This window comes from Hyperoodon ampullatus, assembly GCF_949752795.1.
Source record: "Hyperoodon ampullatus genome assembly, chromosome: 5".
Lineage (NCBI taxonomy): Eukaryota > Metazoa > Chordata > Mammalia > Artiodactyla > Ziphiidae > Hyperoodon > Hyperoodon ampullatus.
Window position 1 is genome coordinate 42,330,363 of NC_136918.1, and position 20,214 is coordinate 42,350,576.

General features: G+C 39.2%; 1 protein-coding gene across 2 annotated transcripts in view; it reads right to left on the bottom strand.

Moving 5' to 3' along the window:
• The window catches only part of LPP (LIM domain containing preferred translocation partner in lipoma), a gene marked incomplete at its 5' end in the record, with an annotated part of 466,507 nt that overhangs the window by 247,093 nt on the left and 199,200 nt on the right, over positions 1-20,214 (bottom strand). Inside the window, one exon of one of the 2 annotated variants that reach the window (XM_079704195.1) lies at positions 14,732-14,977. In XM_079704195.1, the coding sequence (XP_079560321.1) occupies positions 14,732-14,977 (246 nt within the window). Of the gene's footprint in view, positions 1-14,284; positions 14,978-20,214 lie in introns of both variants that reach the window. The other variant, XM_079704194.1, reaches the window with a different exon arrangement.

Genomic DNA, 20,214 nt, shown 5'->3' on the forward strand with positions numbered 1-20,214 from the left:
TGCTAAAACGCTCCAGTGGATTTCCATCTCATTTAGAATAAGGACAAACTCCTTACTACAGTCCGTAAGATCTGGACCCTGCTCACCTTTATCACCTCATTTTATTCATTCTCTTCCAACAACTAAGTTCTAGCCTCCCTGGCTTTCTTTCTATTCCTGTAAATGCCAAGCTGAGAGGACTCATCCTTGCTGTCCTCTGCTTGTAATATTCTTCACCCAGATCTTAGAACAGCTGGCCCCTGTGCATTATTCAGGTTTTGGCTCAAAGGTCATTTCTTCAACGACTTTCCTGAGTTGGCTATCTAAACCAGCCACTCTCTATCTCATTATTAAAATCTTTTATTTTATCCACAGAAAGTATCACTGCCTAAAATTATGTCTACTGCCTCTCTTCTGAAAACACTACTAGAATATAACCTTGAAGAGGAATGAAATATTACCCTCTTTCTGACTCTAACCCAGCACCAAAAGTAGACATTGAATAATTTTTTAATGAATGTACAAATAAGCCATGTGTTGGCTTCCAAAAAAATTGACCTAATTTGCTTTAACTCTTAACTTTGTTTATATTCATGAAAATTTATAAAAGAAAGAGTTTCTGGATTCAGTAAACTACTTAATCTCTCCAAGACTCAGTTTTTATCTGCAAAGTGAAAATAATAACACTGTCTACGTGAAAATGTTACTGAGAAGGTTGCATGAGCTAATCCACAGAAAGTGCTTAGCACAGTACCTGATATAGCTTTAAAATATTTAAAAGCCCCATCTATCACTTAAGATTTTTGGTTCCCCTCCTTTATCCTAAGTCCTTCAAATTATAATAATAACCTTTCAAATAGCTGCGGTATTTTATAATCAAAGAGTACTTGCCCATCTGTCATCACACAGGACTTTCTTTGTAGTTTGGACTCCAACCTCAGATTTGATGTCAAATACCAGGGTCTATCTACCACGTCAACATTACCATGGTGTCAAAGGGAGGGCTGGGGAGCTCAGGTAGTAGAAGGCGGGTGGGATGGGGAACACGCAGTTTGGGGAAATCATACATAAATGGGTGGCATATATTGGAAGACCTCAGGGCTTTGCACCCTTTTCACATAATGAAAGTCACTGTCACATCACTGCAGACTTATCTGGATAAAAAAATAACGGAGGGAATGATCCTGTGCCCAGCATTTGTTCATTCATTTTTTTCTGAGGACTTGCTACTTGTCAGACGGTGTTCTCTATATAGCAGTTAACTAAACAGAAAAACAAACAAACAAAACTCTGCTCTCGGGATACATTCTAGAGGGAGAGACACAAAAAAACAAATGATTAAGATACACAGTATGTTAGATGGAAATAAACATTACAGGGGAAATTGGGAGATCGGGATTGACATGTATACACTGATGTGTATAAAATGGATGACTAATAAGAAAAAATAAAGAAATCAGACCAAGCACACTGTGGAGGCTCCAGATAGCTCAGAGCAAACAGTCACTATATAAGGACTGCATGGCCTGCACTAGCTTTTAAAATTGTTATGTTTTTAAGCACTTATCTATGTGCCTGGTACAAATGATAAAAATATGTGGTCTCTGTTCTCTAAGAGCAGGAATGTGCAGTGAAATCATAATGTAACAAAAAAAAAAAAAAAGAAAAAAACAAAAAACATTACAGGGGAATAAAATGAAGGTAGATAGGGACACTTTTGGGGCAGTGGAGGGAGTTTAGGGTGGTCAGGGAAGACTTCTCCAGCAAAGTAACCTTTGAGTGAGGTCCCACAGGAGGTGAGAGAATAGGCCACGTGGATACCAGGGGAAAAGGGCTCAGCAAAACAAAGGCCCTGAAACAGGAGTGTGGCTGGAGCAGAGGGAAGGGGGGGCAGAGCTAGATGAAGTCAGCCTGTTAATGGGTGGAAACAGTGGGGCCTTGTAAGCACAGTTCCGGCTTTTTCTTTTTTTTTTCCTTGGCTGAGATGGGAAGCTGTTGGAGAGTTTTGAGCAGGACAGTGAACGAATGTGACAAACAGGATCACTCTGGGTTGAGAACAGGGCAAAGTGGAACAAAGGTGAGTAGAGCAGAGCAATAGGAGGGGGTTAAATGACCCAGGCAAGATGTGCTGGGGCTTGGACAGGTGCAGGCAGTGGAGGCGCTGAGACATGGTGGGGTTTTAGACACACTTTAAAGGTGGAGATGAACGCGTTTTGCTGTGTGAGAGAAAAGAGGAATCAAGCATGACTTCAGGTTTCAGGCCTGAGCTCCTGGAAGAGCAGAATCACTTCTGAAGAGAGCAACAATGCCATGTGGGAGAAGGTGAGATCAGAAGGTCCTATTTCCCTCAGTGATGAAAAAAGCTTCTTTAGGTTTACACATAACATGAGGCGTATGGGACAGAGACAAGAGCAATTTAAACTGACCACAACAAAGGAGGGAAAAACTACAATGATGTAGGCTGGGAAATTAACAAGGACTAAAATAGACGCCATCTGAAAGAAGATTAATCTACTGGTAATACAAGCTAGGAGCTAAAGACCAGAAGAGACCAGGAACACAGCTAGAATAAAAATAAATAAATAAACACCTATAAAAGCACAGCTATTAAAAAAAACACAAAGAACCCTCGGTAATAAGAACTGTATGTGGGTCCATGTCCATCATTTCACTTTGATTGATTCTTTCATTCATGAGTGCCTGACATATGCAAGATACTATGTTAGGTGTACAAGAAACACAACTGAATTAGACATGATTCACACCCTTGAAGAACATAGATGTCTACCTGGGGAGGCAGACACGTAACATGATTAAAATCAAATGGGATGTGGGGATGTGGAGGAACTGAAATGCTCATACACTGCTGGTGGAAATGTAAGATGGTATAGCTCCTTTGGAAAGCGGTCCAACAGTTCTTCAAAAGGTTAAACAAAAAGTTACCACATAACCCAGCAAGTTCACTGCTAGGTATATACCCAAGAGAACTGAAAGCAACGTCCATACAAAAGCTTGTACTCAAATATTGATAACATCATTCATAATAGCCAAAGTGGAAAAAACTCAAGCACCTATCAACTGATGAAAAAATAAATATAGTGTAGAATGTCCACACACTGGAATATTATTCAGCAATAAAAAAGAATGAAGTACTCATATGAGCTACAACACAGTTGAAACTTGTAAATATTATGGTAAGAATCCAGTAAAAGACCATATATTGTGTAATTCCAATGTCCAGATTTGGAAAACCCACAGATACAGAAAGTAGATTAGTGGTTACCAAGGGCTGGAAGGTTTGAGGGAAACAAGTGACTGTTAATGGGTAAGGAGCTTTTTCCTGGGATGAGAAAACTGATGATGGTTGCACAACTCCATGAATACACTAAAATAATAATAACAATAATAACGATTGAATTGTACATTTAAAATGAGTAAATTCTATTGTGTATGAATTATACCTCAATAAAGTTATTACCTATTTAAAATATCCAATAAGACGCATGCTATAGTAAAGGAATTTTAAGAAGTGCTGTGAGAAGAATTCAGAAGAAAGACAAACTAATAATATGTGGGGACTGGGTGAATGGTCAAGCTTCTCCAAGCACTTAATATTAGAGATAGCTCTTGAAGGCTAAAGAGTAGTTGACCAGGCTGGGAAAACAGGAGGGATGCAGAATCTATTCTGTAAGTAGCAGGTTAATTTGGAGTTTTGATATTTAATTCTTCCCTGCCCCCAGATTCCCACCAATAACCTCCGGCTCAAGATGTAGTATATACTGGCTAAGAAAAATATAGCTGAAAAATATTCAAGCAATTTTAATGAGAACCTAAATTTTGCAAAGTCATTTCCATATTTTCAGTAAGGGGTTGATAAACTTCTTCTGTGAAGGGACATACAGTAAATGTTTTGGGCTTGGAAGATCATACAGCTTCTGATGCACCTTCTCAATTTTACTGTTGTAGTGTGAAAGCAGCCACAGATAATATTTAAGCAAGTGAGCATGGCTGAATTTCAAATAACACATTATTTACCAAACCAGGGGGCAGGTGAGATTGGCCCATGGATTGCGGTTGGCAGGGCCTTGGTCCATGTTCCCCACCTGCCTTGCTTAACTCTTCTCTGGTTCTCTGCTGGGCACTAGCAATTTCCCCACCCCTGCAGTGATTATCAGCCTCAGCTGTCTCATAGAGAGCCTGCTTAATACTCTGCATCCTTTGGATGGGATGAAAAGCAGGATTAAAAATGAGGTTTCTGGCTTCCCTGGTGGCGCAGTGGTTGAGAGTCCGCCTGCTGATGCAGGGGACACAGGTTTGTGTCCTGGTCCGGGAGGATCCCACATGCTGCGGAGTGGCTGGGCCCATGAGCCATGGCCACTGAGCCTGCGCGTCCAGAGCCTGTGCTCCGCAACGGGAGAGGCCACAACAGTGAGAGGCCCGCGTACCGCAAAAAAAAAAATAAAAATAAATTTAAAAAAATAAAATTACGGGCTATTAAAAAAGTGGGGTTTCATCTGGTAAAGATTATATGTATCATCTTTATAGTAAGTCTATCTAAATTCATGTTAAAGATTGCAAGTATGCACAGTGAAAAATACACTTAGCTAACAGATCTATAAAGAATACAAAGCACACCGCTACTCTCTTATCCCTTTTCACAACAATACCTAAAGGTACATAAAAAATAAACAAGGTGTCTATGTTTGAGCAACAAATATACCAAGTACTTATAAAGACAGAATAAAAGGGGGCCTGTTATCTGGAACTTATATTTAGTATATAGCTTCAACTCCTGGACTCTTGATATAATGTTGACTGAACCTTGGGTTTCAACTGTTAAGTGTGTTACGTCCCAGAAATACAACTCTAAGCTTTTAACCCCTAAAGTGTTTGGCCCAATGAATATTTGATGTTTGGATAACTGTACAGTGAACTAACACATGTAAATACAGACAGCTACAAATGAAGGCAAGTGTCACAGAGTGGAAAGAACATATTGGGTTGGCAGTCAGAAGACCTAAGAGCTTATCCTTCCTCTGACACTGGGTATTGGTATGATACTAGGCAAGCTGCCCCTGGACATATTACAGAGTTTTCCCCACATATGAAAGTATTTGGTAAATTTTGTAAGGGGTTACAAAAATGCTACATGTTATTGTTACATAAACTAAGATGTTATAGTTAAGTAAACTTCTGAAATAAACCATATTGTATTTTTCTGAAGAATAGTCACTGAATTCTAAGGATGAAATAGAGCAAACACTGTATCATTTGCTAAGAGTATATCCAAAAGTTGGGTTTTCCATATTCCAGAAACTCAAAGACCTAACATAACAAGTAAATATTTCTGGGACAATGGCAATTTTGGAAAGTCAACTATTTGACTTTCACTCTGGGATACTTCCCAATATTCTGTGTGTAACATCTGTCAAAGGTTTTATATTCACCACTAATTATTATACATTGATAGTGGTTGAGTGTCTTTGTTTGCTGGGGAGGAGAACAACTATAGTTTCTCCTCTGAAATAGGACAGCGTGGTTGTTTGCAGCTGGCCAAGAAGGAAAGGAGATTTCTAGAGGGACATATCACTGGGTCCACTTGCAAAATGAAGTGCATTCTCTTGCTCTTAAACACAAAAAAATTACATATTGCTAGAGTCGTTTGTTAAAACTATTTAATTTGCCAAAGAGATTAGGGACCTGGGATACTTTCAAACATCTAAATCTATGAAAAACATTATACAAGTAAGATGAATAAATAATATTCACAGACATGTCTTAGTGTACTAGGACATCCATCCTCATGGTAACTTTTAAAATCAGGGGAAGGGGCTTCCCTGGTGGCACAGTGGTTAAGAATCTGTCTGCCAATGCAGGGGACATGGGTTTGAGCCCTGGTCTGGGAAGATCCCACATGCCACGGAGCAACTAAGCCCGTGCGCCACAAGTAGTGAGCCTGCGTGCCACAACTACTGAAGCCCACGTGCCTAGAGTCCATACTGCACAACAAGAGAAGCCACTGCAGTGAGAAGCCTGCGCACTGCAACAAAGAGTAGCCCTTGCTCACCTCAATAAAATAAATAAAATAAAATAAATAAATTTATTTTAAAAAAACTCTAATAAAATAAATAAATTTAAAAAATAAAATCAGGGGAAGGAGAGATGACAGACTGAGTCAAAATCATAAAGACCCTAAGAACCAGTCATCTCACTGGAACAACTGTGTGCCTGAACAAGGAACACCAGAATGGCCTCCATTTTCTATTATTAAGAGGCCTTACAGAATTAGTGTGGAGGTCTAAGGCCAGGAGATCAGCTCCTTTTAACAATAGTTATTATACCTTTTAAAGGTCCTTTATACTTCTGATCTCATTGGTCTTGAACCAATGTAGAGAGAAATTGTGATTTAGAAAAAAGTGTTAAGTTTTCTACTCAAATGTGCCACTTACGAGTTTTATAACTAACTCTTCAGGTCACTGTAACTCTTCAGGCCTCAGTTTCTCATCTGTAATTTTAAGGGATTATAACCTACTGATTCTGAAGATAACTTCTATGTCTGACAGTTTCAACAGGCCAGTCTAGAGGAACGGAGAGTAAAAATTTATTTTTTTTTTCCAATTTCCGTCCTTCAAATTTGTAGGAAACTGTCTCTTCTTCAATCAAGAAGTAAATCTTCCAAACATAGAAAGTTGATGGATAGACTCTTATCCATAAAGGAAATAAACAGTTGAATCAAGAATTTATTTGCAGATGAAATGATCAGGTAGAAAAGCCTAAGGAGTCTTAAGAAGCTAGTAAAACTGTTAAAGAGGTCATAAGATGCAAGGTCAATATTAAAAAATCAATGGTATTTGTATACACTACAAAATGACTGCAAATTAAGAATTTTTAAAAAATACCATTTATAATAGCACCCAGAATATGAAATAATTTAACAAAATATGGGTAAAACTACAATACATTGTTGAGAGAAATTAATTAAAAGCATAAATAGAATGAGAGATATACCATGTTCATGGGTTGGAAGACTCAATATTGTTACGATATCAGCTCTTTTCAAATTATAGATTCAACAAAATCTCAACTGAAATCACAGCAAGCTGTTTTGTGGAAATTGACAAGCTGATGCTAAAATGTATAAGGAAATGGTAAAGACTTAGAATAATCAAAGCACTTTTGAAAGAGAAGAAAGATGGAAAGCTTATATTGTCAGATTTCAAAATCTTGTATAAAAGTCAGAGATCAAGATAGTGTGGCACTGGCTTGAGGATAGATATACAAATAAATGGAAAAGAATAGAGTCCAGATGGACCCACACATCTGTGGTCAATTGATTTTTGTCAAAGGTGTCAAGGTATTTCAATGGAAGAAAAGAGTCTTTTCAATAAATTATGTTGGAAAAACTGTGTATCTCAATGGGGGTAAATGACTTTTGACCCTTATCTCACATAATACACAAAGATTAACTCGAAGTGAATTATAAGCTTGAATTTACCTGTAAAACATCTAAAAGAAAGCACAGAATAAAACCTTTATGACCATGAGGAGGCAAAAATATCTAAGGAAACAGAAAGCATAAACTATAGAAGATGAAAGTGATAAATTGACCTCCATCAAAAGTAAATACTTCTGCTCTTAGAAAACAACATTAAGAAAATGAAAAGTCAAGTCACCGACTGGGAATGCATACATCTAAGGACTCTTACTCAGAATACATAATGTACTCTTCCAAAAAAAAAAAGAAACAATCCAATTTAAAAAATAAACCAAAAATTTGATGACACTTCACAAAAGAAGACATACAAATGGCTAATAAGTGCGTGAATAATAAGTGTTCCCCATTATTAATCAAAAGGAAAATGTAAATATAAACCACAATCAGATACATCTGTACAGCATGAAAATAGCTAAAATTAAGAAGGTTGACAATACCAAGTGCTGCCAGGATTAGGGAGCAACTGGACCTCTCATATATTGCTGGTGAGGTTGTAAAATGGTACATTTAGGAAAACAATTCAGCAGTCTCTTATGAAGTTAAATATTTACCACACAACCTAGCAATTCCTCTGCTAGGTATTTATCCAAGAAAAATGAAAACTATGTTCATATAAAGACTTGTACATGAATGTTCATAGCAGCTTTATTAATAATCAAAAATGGGAAAAAAATGCCCCCAAACAAGTGAATGGATAAACAAAATGTAGTATATCCATGTAATGGATACATACACAAATGAAGCTCAAAAAAATTATAGTGAGTAGAAGGAACCTAGATGCGAGAGTGTATACTATATGATTCTATTTATATGGAATTCTAGAAAGGGTAAAAATAATCCGTGTTAGAAAGCAGAAAGTTTGCCTGGGGCTGAGGGTAAAGGGGGCTGACTGCAAGAGGGCTTGAGGGAGCTCTGTGGGGTAGTGGAAATGTTCTCTATCTTGATTTTGATGGTGGTTACCCACGTGCATAAATTTGCCAAAGATTCACTGCCTTGTGCATTTCAAATGGGCACATTTTACTGTATATAAATTGAACCTCAAAAAGGTAATTAAAGAATCTGAATCAACAAATTCTATGGACATTTGGCAAATGCAAAAAGTAAAAAAGACTGTGTACATAACAGCATACACATACCCACATGTATCCCAGAAGGAATGTAAAACATTAGCACAATTGTGAACATGAGAAATTATCTAGCTACTTTGGATACTGAGTTGCTCATGTGACAATGCGTGTGTTACTGAGGTCACCTAAGCTAACCTGGTGGTGTAGGTTTGGGTTTTGGCATTTTGATCAACAATCTGCTAAGTTCTAAAGCAGGACTTACTCCTTATTTTACTAGGACGTAGGAAGTTTCTTCAAGTACCTTCATTAAACAAGAATGTATTATGTACTGTCTTAGTTACTCTGGATGAAACAGTGCTCAGATACCATCTCTATCCCCTAAATCTCAGAGTCTAATATATGCTAGGGCATAGGCTGGTGAAGGACAGGTACATAAATGATTCTAGTACAGTAAGTGTGTGAAAATTTACATTAAGAGAGGGTAAAATAATGTACAACTTAATTTTTGAAAGAGAAGGCTTCACAAGAGAGATTAACACTCTAGTTTGGTTTTAATGGGTCATGTTGGATATGCAAACATTTAATTTATTTGCGGGGAGGTCTGGGAAGGCATTCGAGGAAGGAAGAAGTAGCTCCACGATGAAAGCTACAGAGATGATAAATAACTAGGAATGTAATTTCTCAGCTGGAAGCTGGGATGCTTAAAGGGGGAGATAAAACTGGAAATCTAGGCTGGGGTTTCAATTCATTCCATAACTGGGTGGGGACTCCTGAAGGTTTTTGAGAAAAGGCAATTAGTGATGAGTGCAGAGCTGTGGGGTAGAAAGGTTAATCTGATAGCATGTGTAGGATGAACAGGTGTGAAGTGACTAGAGGTGGGGACACCCAATAAAGGGCCATTTTCAATGGCTCAGGTGAGAAACGGGGACAACTGAACCAGGACAGTAGCAAAGGGGGTTTCAGTAAGAAAACTGATTTGAGATACTGTGAATGTAGAAACACTGGAATAAATTGTACACAGTGATGGGAAAGAGGAAACATAGCCCCACGGTGCTGAGCCTGGGTGCCCAGCAGGGATTTAACGGTGCTTACCCTGCAGCTGTTGATCTCAAGACACAGCACCGCAACTGCCTGAGCCTACTGACATGTCTGCCTGTGATGTGGGCCATAGCGGAGCCACGCCCAGTGGCTGCCAATGCTGATGTGGCACTCCCCCCATCCAAACACCAAACCAACATCCATAGTTTACCAGGTGGAAAGCATGAGGACAAACCTTCTGAAAACCTGATTTGGAATCGTGGCTCACCCATGAATTTGACATACGACCTTAGGTGAGTGACTCTCATTATTGAGCTTTTGAACCCCTATCAGTAAAAGAGAGACAAAAATCCTCTACCTGTGCTTATCGCTTATGTTTTTTGTGAGGTCCTCAAAGCACTGTGGAAACTGAAAAACCCTGTGCAAAGGGGAATTACTAATATTACGGTCACTGTCCTCCTCAAGCAATCTCTTCCATCCTCAGCTTTATATAGACCTAGGTATTATTAGCACCTGACTGGAGGCCTATATCTACATCTATCCTTCTCCCTACCCTAACTAACACTTCTTTTTTGTTTCTCTGATCCTGGAATTGAGAGATATTTAGCATAGGGTTTACCATAAAGATAGTTTTCTCCCAAATGCCACCAAGTCTTGCAGGGCACCCAATATATACAACCTCCATTTCACTGTGGAAAAGACCACAATGAAATGAAATTTAAATATTTTGATATTACTTGAATATCTGAAATGCTACTATATCAACATTCTCAAATATTTTCTTAATCTCAACAATTACCAGGACTTGGGGATCCGTCAACACTGACCCTGGTGGTTAACTACCTTCACTCTCCTCTCTGATGCATTAAATATCCCCAGATTCAAACACTAAATGAACAGTAGTAATCTGTTCTGACTCTGGATAAGATAAACTTGGTGTTGGATTTATTGAAAGGTGATTGGTTGATCTCCAAATTCTCACTGTCCTGAAGGATTTTTCCAAGGAAATTTTAATAGATGGTTTTAGAATATAACTTAACCCCCCCACTAGTTGGGTCTCCACAGCTTTCCAGAGATGCACAGCACCAGCACTCTTAACATATTGCAGAGGAAATACCTGTCTCTGCAACAGAGCCAAGGCTGCCATAGATTAGGTTTATGACAAGGAAGAGGAAGCTAAAGCTACCTGCCACTGTGGACCTGAAAGTGATGACTGCCTCTAGGTCCTGGCTCTGGGGCTTTCAAGCTGACTCACCTTACCTGAATATTGGAGAAAATACACATCCTACCTCACGGGAATGTGAAGATAACACACAGGACAAAAGTTCTGTGAACAACACAACAACAAGCAGATATCAGCTTTTATAAAATGGCAAAGAGAAAAGATTCCACTGTGTCTTTAAGAGGATTTCCAGTGAGAAGAGAACATTTCTCTCTTATAAAGACTTGCTTATAAAAATATTTTTCAAGGAATTCAGCTCACATGGTCCAGGAAACACATTATGGTCTACTGTAGCATGCAAATTCAGTGCTCAGCACATTATGGAAACACAAATATAATCACGATCCCCCAAGGCTTGTAGGTTCTGATTTGGTCTCCTTCCTTTCTTCATTCTTTTCTTCCTTTCTTTTTTTTTCCTTTTATTTCCTACTTTCTCCTTCCCTTCTTCTACTTCTTCTTCTATATCACACCATGGCGTGGAAAAATTAAATCAGCTTATCTCAAATCTAAAGGAGATTTATTTCTTTCATTTTTTGAAAACTTTTTCCTTAATGGGTTAAATGCCAAACTCCTAAGAACTTTTCAATGTAACAAAAGGTAATTGTTTTAAGGCACCGAGGTATGCTTTCCATCAGTGCCTAAAAAATTGGAAATAAATGAAAGCCAGTGAAAAAGCTGAATAGTCCTCACTTGGCAATTATTCAGCCCTTGGAGATTTCCAAGCCTTTTGCAATCATTAATTAATTAGTGAAGATGACATTCCACTTTACTGAGGCTGGGAACATGACATAAAGAGGTCTAGAGGCTTTCCTCAAGCTCAGAGAAGAATATCAAGGGAGGAACTGGGATTAGAATTAGGAGCTCACTTCTCAAGCCAGGAGTCACATCGCTAAGCCAAGCAAAGTTAATATTTGAGACAATAAGGTGCTCTGTGCACAGGTGCAGTTGAATACAGTAGTGTTCTGCTCAAAGACCAACTGAGAAAGAGCCCACCCCTTCATCCACCAGTGCTCCCACAACACACACAGACGACAGATATCTGTAGCTTCATCAGCCTCTTTCCCCTTTCCCAAAACAAAGACAGATGGCTAAATATCAGTCTCTAACCACTCTCCTTAATAATCACAGCAAAATGTACATGATTTGATTTTCATTTTTTAAATGCACAATATAATGTTAAAACACATGACACTGTTGAAAAACAAATATTTCATATTTTTTTAAATGACATGACATCCACTGATGTCCAGAATCCTTAACAAGGTAATAGATCATCCTGAATAATTCTTTTACTCCAATAAGAAGGAAAATCAAGTTTCATGCTTTCTGGAGAGTGGTTAGTAAAAGTTCATTCTGTTAGCCCAAGTAAGTTGATGAAGACAGACCAAATACTAGTGATGTTTCTGGACCTAACATCTTAGAACCAGGTCTTGCAGCGGGTGCTGATCCTTTTGTTTACACTACTGGATTGGTTCCAGAGGGCCCAGTGACATGATGGGAAATCAGGAAACTCGAAGGTTGGCTTTGTACTTCACCAGATCATCCTCTCCACCTAGACATACTTTTGCTCTGTCTCATGTCTGTTTCCCCAGGTGGGGTAATAGGATCCTTAAATAACTCAGGGCCCATCTCCTGCTCTTAGGAACATCACTCAGCCATCCTATCACAGTCAGGCTGCTTTGGACAGGGCAAAACTGCATACCTATTGGAACTTAAATGTTGATGGCCATTGTCCCAACCTAAATTTTTAATCTTCTGTAGGGGAATTTGTTGCAATTGTACCAAAGTGAGGTAAAGTTGAATAACCCCATTTTCTTCTGAACCAGTTGCTCTGGGGTCAGGACAGACGAATGCAAATATACTGCAATGTTAACAAAGGGCAAGGTTGTCCAGCTTGGCTATTTTGGGCAATATTTATTTTAAAAACAAAACAAAACAAAAAAACCTTAATAACATTTCTTTTCATAAAGAGATTTTTGGAAAGAAAGTCCTTCCAAGAGTAATGTTTCAAAAACACTTAACATTTTCACTTGAAATCTTTATGTTGGAAGATGATCATGGCTTGGTCCACTTTCATGTAATGGGCAATCATAAGGTTGATGGATGCCTCCAGCTACCCACAGGCCCCACTTGCTGGGAAGGGCTCTTTCCTCTAAGGAACCTAAAATCCATCTGCATCATTAACAGAGCAGATGCTTTCATGTGAGAATAGTGATTTAGTAAACTCCCTACCCAGAGAGTAAGTACCTCACTAAATTCTGTTATAATGTTGAAAATGTGAATGGATATGCCTGGAAATTGACAAACTCAACTGTGTAAAGGATTAAAAAACAAACAAACATATAGTCCAAACTTCCACCCAGTACATCCTCCCAATTTATCATTGAACTTCTTGATAATAAAGGGCTCTCCAATTTCTGATTTCTTACAGTTCTTACTATGGGGAAGGGAGTGCTCGGTTCTAACACAATGGCTGGAAACTAGATTGGTTTCTCCATCTATCTCCTTCCAAGTAACTCTCCTTGGTTCCTCTTTTCACGGTGGGAGGAAACATCATCATATTGGTTCTAGGACACATGAAAAATCCAAGTTGTAGGTGAGTAGGTGTGTATAGTATTATATCTTACCTATTCACAGGAAGTAATTGAACATGTTGACTTAAAACACATACGTGCTTGAAATTAAATCAAACAACAAAAAAGATAATTGTCATAAAGAATTTTTTTAAGTTGCCTAATAGGGTTAATGGTTGGAGAGTAATATTCTTCTTGGAGGATCATTAATGTAGATAAACAAGGGGTAATAAACAACTGCCATTCTACTACAGCCCCTTCCCAAAGAAAACTAGACAAGATATCTGCATTACCTTAGATCTCCTTAGCCTCACCTGTCTCCTGCGCCCTTGTCCACTTGTTCTTCCCCAGCAGTCAGTATGGTACCAACTTTGCTTGGGTTCTGACCGCCTTCACATGAGCCCAGACTGTCATCAGTTCATCTCATGTTGCCCTGAGCACCTCTCACCTCCACATGTGGGAATTCCCTGTCCCTGCTGAGGCATCAGATACTTCAAATCTATTTAGTGACCAAGTAAATGCAACATCTAAGTGTGAGGAAGTCTATGACCCACAGAAGGAAGCTCTGACCAACAGGAAAGGAGCTGGAAGATAAATTATTTTCCCTTCCTCTCCCCAAACAGATTGTCCTGAGCTGCTATGGTTCATATGGTCTTTTGGAAGATGGTCCTTCAAGATTGAAAAATTAGTTGTTCTTGATACTAAACGGAAGCCATATTGGTAACACACCCCCATATCCCCAAATAGGATCTCCCCATTTTCCTGCTTCGCTCATGTACTTCCTTCAGATTGTACTTTCTAATGAAATAAAAGTAGCACATATACTTCTGTCTTAGGCTCTGCTTTCTGGGGAAGGCAGACCAAGATAGGTACCCCCTTATTCCCATCACTGTATTAATGAGTTCCCTACCTTTGGTTGCAGTGGTGGTGCACAGGGGGCTGAAACAGGATCTGTGATATAGGTCTTCTTGGGACCAGCAACTGGATACATCCCAGCAGGGTTCTGGTTCCCGGTGCCAGAAGGAGTATACCCTTGTTCCCGCTTCCAGGTATTTGGGTGACCTTGTTGACCATAGGCAGGATCAGAGTCATTTTTGCCCCCATAGCCAGGCCCCGCTGCACAATAGGGTTCATAATAGCGTCCTTGGTTGGGAGCATACCCATACCCAGGCTCAGGCTGAAGTCCTGGTGGTGGAATATATGCATAATCCATGCCTCCCCGTGTAGAAGGAGGTGGACCCTGCCCAACGATAGGAACTGGTTGAGTGTTATAGCCCTGCGCCCCTGGCCCTGAGCCATAAAATTGTCCTGGTGAAGGGGCAGCCATGTAATGAGAGCTGGGCTGGGCTGACTTCACCTGCACATTGAAGGTAGGCCTTGAAGGGGTAGATGCCGTAGTGTAGGAGGCTGGGATGGGCTGAGGCTGGGGTTTTAGCGTTCCAATTGGAGCCACGGGGATGGGTCCAGCCTGGGGTACAGGCTGTGGCTTCAATGTAGACTTTTTCGTTGCCGTCAGAGGGGGCTGGTTTGGTATGACCATTCTCTTATGTCCTGTGACAGGGGTGGAGACTGGAGGAGAAGCTGTTGTTGCGCTAGTAGAGCCCTAAAGCAGAAAAGAGAAAAGGAAAAAAAAAAAAAAAAGACAAAGATTATTGCTAATGAAAAATAAAAATACATAAACCGACAAATATTAATAAATGCCATTATTACTTTTGTATTAACTCGGCAAAACATAAACAAGGCATGGTTCCTGCCTTCTAAGAGTTCACAGACAACACAAAAATCAGTTGCGCTTCTGTGTACCAATTCCATTTATAATAACATGAAAAAGAAAGAAAAAACTTAGGAATAAACTTAACCAAAGAAGTGAAAGTCTTATACACTGAAAAGTACAAAATGCTGCTGATAAATTAAAGAAGATATAACTAAATGGAAAGACATACCATGTTCATGGATTGGAAGACTTGATATTGTAAAAATGTTAATACTACTCAGAGCAATGTACAGATTTAACGTAATCCCTGTCAAAATCCCAATGGAACTTCTCTGCAAAAATAGAAAAATCCATATGCAATCTCAAGAGACTCTGAATAACCAAAACAATCTTGAAAAAGAAGATTGGAGCTCTCACACTAGCAACTTCAAAATTTATTACAAAGCTATAATAATCAGTGTTCCATTGGCATAAAGACAGACATAGACAAATGGAATAGAATTGGGAGCCCAGAAATACATCCTTGCATACATGGTTTGATTTTTGACATGGGTGCCAAGACCATTTGATGGGCAAAGGATAGTCTTTTCAACAAATGGTGCTGGGAATACTGGACATCCACATGCAAAAGAATGAAGTTGGACCCTTACTTTGCACCATATACAAAAAGTAACCCAAAATTCTAGCTCTAAATGTAAGAGCTACATTCTACGAGGCCACCATCACCTTGATACCAAAACCAGACAAGGATGTCACAAAGAAAGAAAACTACAGGCCAATATCGCTGATGAACATAGATGCAAAAATCCTCAACAAAATACTAGCAAACAGAATCCAACAGCACATTAAAAGGATCATACACCATGATCAAGTGGGGTTTATCCCAGGAATGCAAGGATTCTTCAATATACGCAAATCAATCAACGTGATACACCATATCAACAAATTGAAGGAGAAAAACCATATGATAATCTCAATAGATGCAGAGAAAGCTTTCGACAAAATTCAACACCCATTTATGATAAAAACCCTGCAGAAAGTAGGCATAGAGGGAACTTTCCTCAACATAATAAAGGCCATATATGACAAACCCACAGCCAGCATCATCCTCAATGGTGAAAAACTGAAACCATTTCCACTAAGATCAGGAACAAGACAAGGTTGCCCACTCTCACCACTCTTATTCAACATAGTTTTGGAAGTTTTAGCCACAGCAATCAGAGAAGAAAAGGAAATAAAAGGAATCCAAATCGGAAAAGAAGAAGTAAAGCTGTCACTGTTTGCAGATGACATGATACTATACATAGAGAATCCTAAAGATGCTACCAGAAAACTACTAGAGCTAATCAATGAATTTGGTAAAGTAGCAGGATACAAAATTAATGCACAGAAATCTCTGGCATTCCTATATACTAATGATGAAAAATCTGAAAGTGAAACCAAGGAAACTCTCCCATTTACCATTGCAACGAAAAGAATAAAATATTTAGGAATAAACCTACCTAAGGGGACAAAAGACCTGTAGGCAGAAAATTATAAGACACTGATGAAAGAAATTAAAGATGATACAAATAGATGGAGAGATGTACCATGTTCTTGGATTGGAAGAATCAACATTGTGAAAATGACTCTACTACCCAAAGCAATCTACAGATTCAATGCAATCCCTATCAAACTACCACTGGCATTTTTCACAGAACTAGAACAAAAAATTTCACAATTTGTATGGAAACACAAAAGACCCCGAATAGCCAAAGCAATCTTGAGAACGAAAAATGGAGCTGGAGGAATCAGGCTCCCTGACTTCGGACTATACTACAAAGCTACAGTAATCAAGACAGTATGGTCCTGGCACAAAAACAGAAAGATAGATCAATGGAACAGGATAGAAAGCCCAGAGATAAACCCACGGACATATGGTCACCTTATCTTTGATAAAGGAGGCAGGAATGTACAGTGGAGAAAGGACAGTCTCTTCAATAAGTGGTGCTGGGAAAACTGGATAGGGACATGTAAAAGTATGAGATTAGATCACTCCCTAACACCATACACAAAAATAAGCTCAAAATGGATTAAAGACCTAAATGTAAGGCCAGAAACTGTCAAACTCTTAGAGGAAAACATAGGCAGAACACTCTATGACATACATCACAGCAAGATCCTTTTTGACCCACCTCCTAGAGAAATGGAAATAAAGACAAAAAAAAACACATGGGACCTAATGAAATTAAAAGCTTTTGCACAGCAAAGGAAACCATAAACAAGACCAAAAGACAACTCTCAGAATGGGAGAAAATATTTGCAAATGAAGCAACTGACAAAGGATTAATCTCCAAAATTTATAAGCAGCTCATGCAGCTCAATATCAAAAAAACAAACAACCCAATCCAAAAATGGGCCGAAGACTTAAATAGGCATTTCTCCAAAGAAGATATACAGACTGCCAACAAACACATGAAAGAATGCTCAACATCATTAATCATTAGAGAAATGCAAATCAAAACTACAATGAGATATCATCTCACACCAGGCAGAATGGCCATCATCAAAAAATCTAGAAACAATAAATGCTGGAGAGAGTGTGGAGAAAAGGGAACACTCTTGCAGTGTTGGTGGGAATGTGAATTGGTACAGCCACTATGGAGAACAGTATGGAGGTTCCTTAAAAAACTAAAAATAGAACTACCATATGACCCAGCAATCCCACTACTAGGCATATACCCTGAGAAAACCATAATTCAAAAAGAGACATGTACCAAAATGTTCATTGCAGCTCTATTCACAATAGCCTGGAGATGGAAACAACCTAAGTGTCCATCATCGGATGAATGGATAAAGAAGATGTGGCACATATATACAATGGAATATTACTCAGCCATAAAAAGAAACGAAACTGAGCTCTTTGTAATGAGGTGGATAGACCTAGAGTCTGTCATACAGAGTGAAGTAAGTCAGAAAGAGAAAGACAAATACCGTATGCTAACACATATATATGGAATTTAAGGGAAAAAATGTCATGAAAAACATAGGGGTAAAACAGGAATGGAGACACAGACCTACTTAAGAATGGACTTGAGGATATGGGGAGGGGGAAGGGTAAGCTGTGACAAAGCGAAAGAGCGGCATGGACATATATACACTACCAAATGTAAGGTAGATAGCTAGTGGGAAGCAGCTGCATAGCACAGGGAGATCAGCTCGGTGCTTTGTGACCGCCTGGAGGGGTGGGATAGGGAGGGCGGGAGGGAGACACAAAAGGGAGGGGATATGGGAACATATGTATATGTATAACTGATTAAATTTGCTAAATAAAAAAAAAATGTAAGAGCTAAAACTATAAAACTCCTTAAAAAAACACAGAAGAAAATAATTCATGACATTGGATTTGGCAGTGATTTTTTAAAAATACATATAGAAACATCAAAAGCACCAGCACCAAAAGAAAACAGATAAATTGAACAATGGGATCTCAAACAAACTACCGGAAGACTTGGTCACCATACTGCTAAAAGGCAATATTAGAGAAAGAGAGCTGAAGGACTAAGCAGAGGGAACAAAAAAAAGCAATGAGGGGTGTTGGGAGAAATAAACAAATACTGCTGGTACAACAAAAGAAATACTAAATTTAGGATCAAAGATTCCTGTCAAAGAGTGATTTACCAAAGATAACTCAAATGCAGCCTCCTCCCTTTACATCTTTCTGTTTTTTATCGCATTCATTTGTTCAATTCGGAAATACTTACTGAATGCCCTAAAAATGTCCTAAGGCCACAAAGATTAAAAGACTTTCTGCTGAACTGTGAGAGGTCTTGGTTAGGTTGGGGATAAGTAAAGGCTTAGGGAAGGTTTGAAGATTCAAACATTCATCCTAAGGCACTAGTCTATTAGGAATCTGTAAACATTCCAGTGACAGAATGTCTTAATTTTGTTCTGGCTTACTATGATTAGATTTGTTGATACAAGAAATGAATGACCACACCCTAATTCGGTTGTTCATTAATTTCCAGGTCAATTCTAGTATGTATAGGAAGAAACGACACAAGACTTTATATTACTCTACTGTCATTTGCCCACACCAAGCCATTAGAGATACATACATGTGGGGCAGATGCTAACTGCTTCCCCATACCCACTGCCCTTCTTCATTACTCAAAAAAATTCAGTTTTGTTTGGGGCAGCAATGTGCCCACTCTTCCCTAGATTACTTTGCAGGTAGGAGTTGCCATGTGACACAGTTCTGGCCAATGGGATGTATGCGAAGCATTTCTGGAAAAGCTAGAGCTCTCCTGACACAGCACGATCCCTTCCTACTTTTCCCTTTTCCTCCTTCCTGCCTGGGATGTGGATGTGGGGCTGGAGATAGTACAGCTATCCTGTCCCCACCATAACATACAAGTATACTGATTTAGACATATGGCTTTCTGGGAATAGCTTTCTGGTGATCTAGGTTGATCCAGAGATAAAGATTAAAACATCTTAGGGATGTTTGGTTAACATATAGTAGTTCTCTCTCTCTTTTTTTTTTTTGACCATGCTGTGCTGCTTGCCCGATCTTAGTTCCCGGACCAGGGATCTGGGAACTAAGGGATCAAACCTATGCCCCCTTCAGTGGAAGCGTGGAGTTCTAACCAGTGGACTGCCAGGGAATTCTCTGTATAGCGGTTCTCAACTGGAGAGGAAATCTCCTAGTGACCAGGGAGAGTTTAGAAATGTGTGGCAATGTTTTTTACTGTCACAGTGATTAGGGGATTCTATTTTCACTGAACGGTTAAAAGGCAAAATGACATCATTGTCAAACCCAAGCTGACAACAGTGCCTCTCTTGAGAGACACCAGTAAACTCTTGAGCCACATGTCTTCTGGGAACCTGATTGTGAAGTTCCCAGCTGTCAGCCAAGGAGGGTCACTGGTCCTTTCTAGGATCTCTCTTCTACCACACTCTCTCCTCCTATTTAAATCACTGCTCTCCCCCTTGGTCCTCTTGAACCTAGGGAGATGACAGTTCTGACTCTGCTAGCCCCAGATTATCACTTTGTCCCTAATGGCTTCTCTATACCCAAGTGGACCTATGTACACAATGCATTTATAAATCAGCTCCTTGAGAGGGATGAGTTTCTGTGTGCTCTC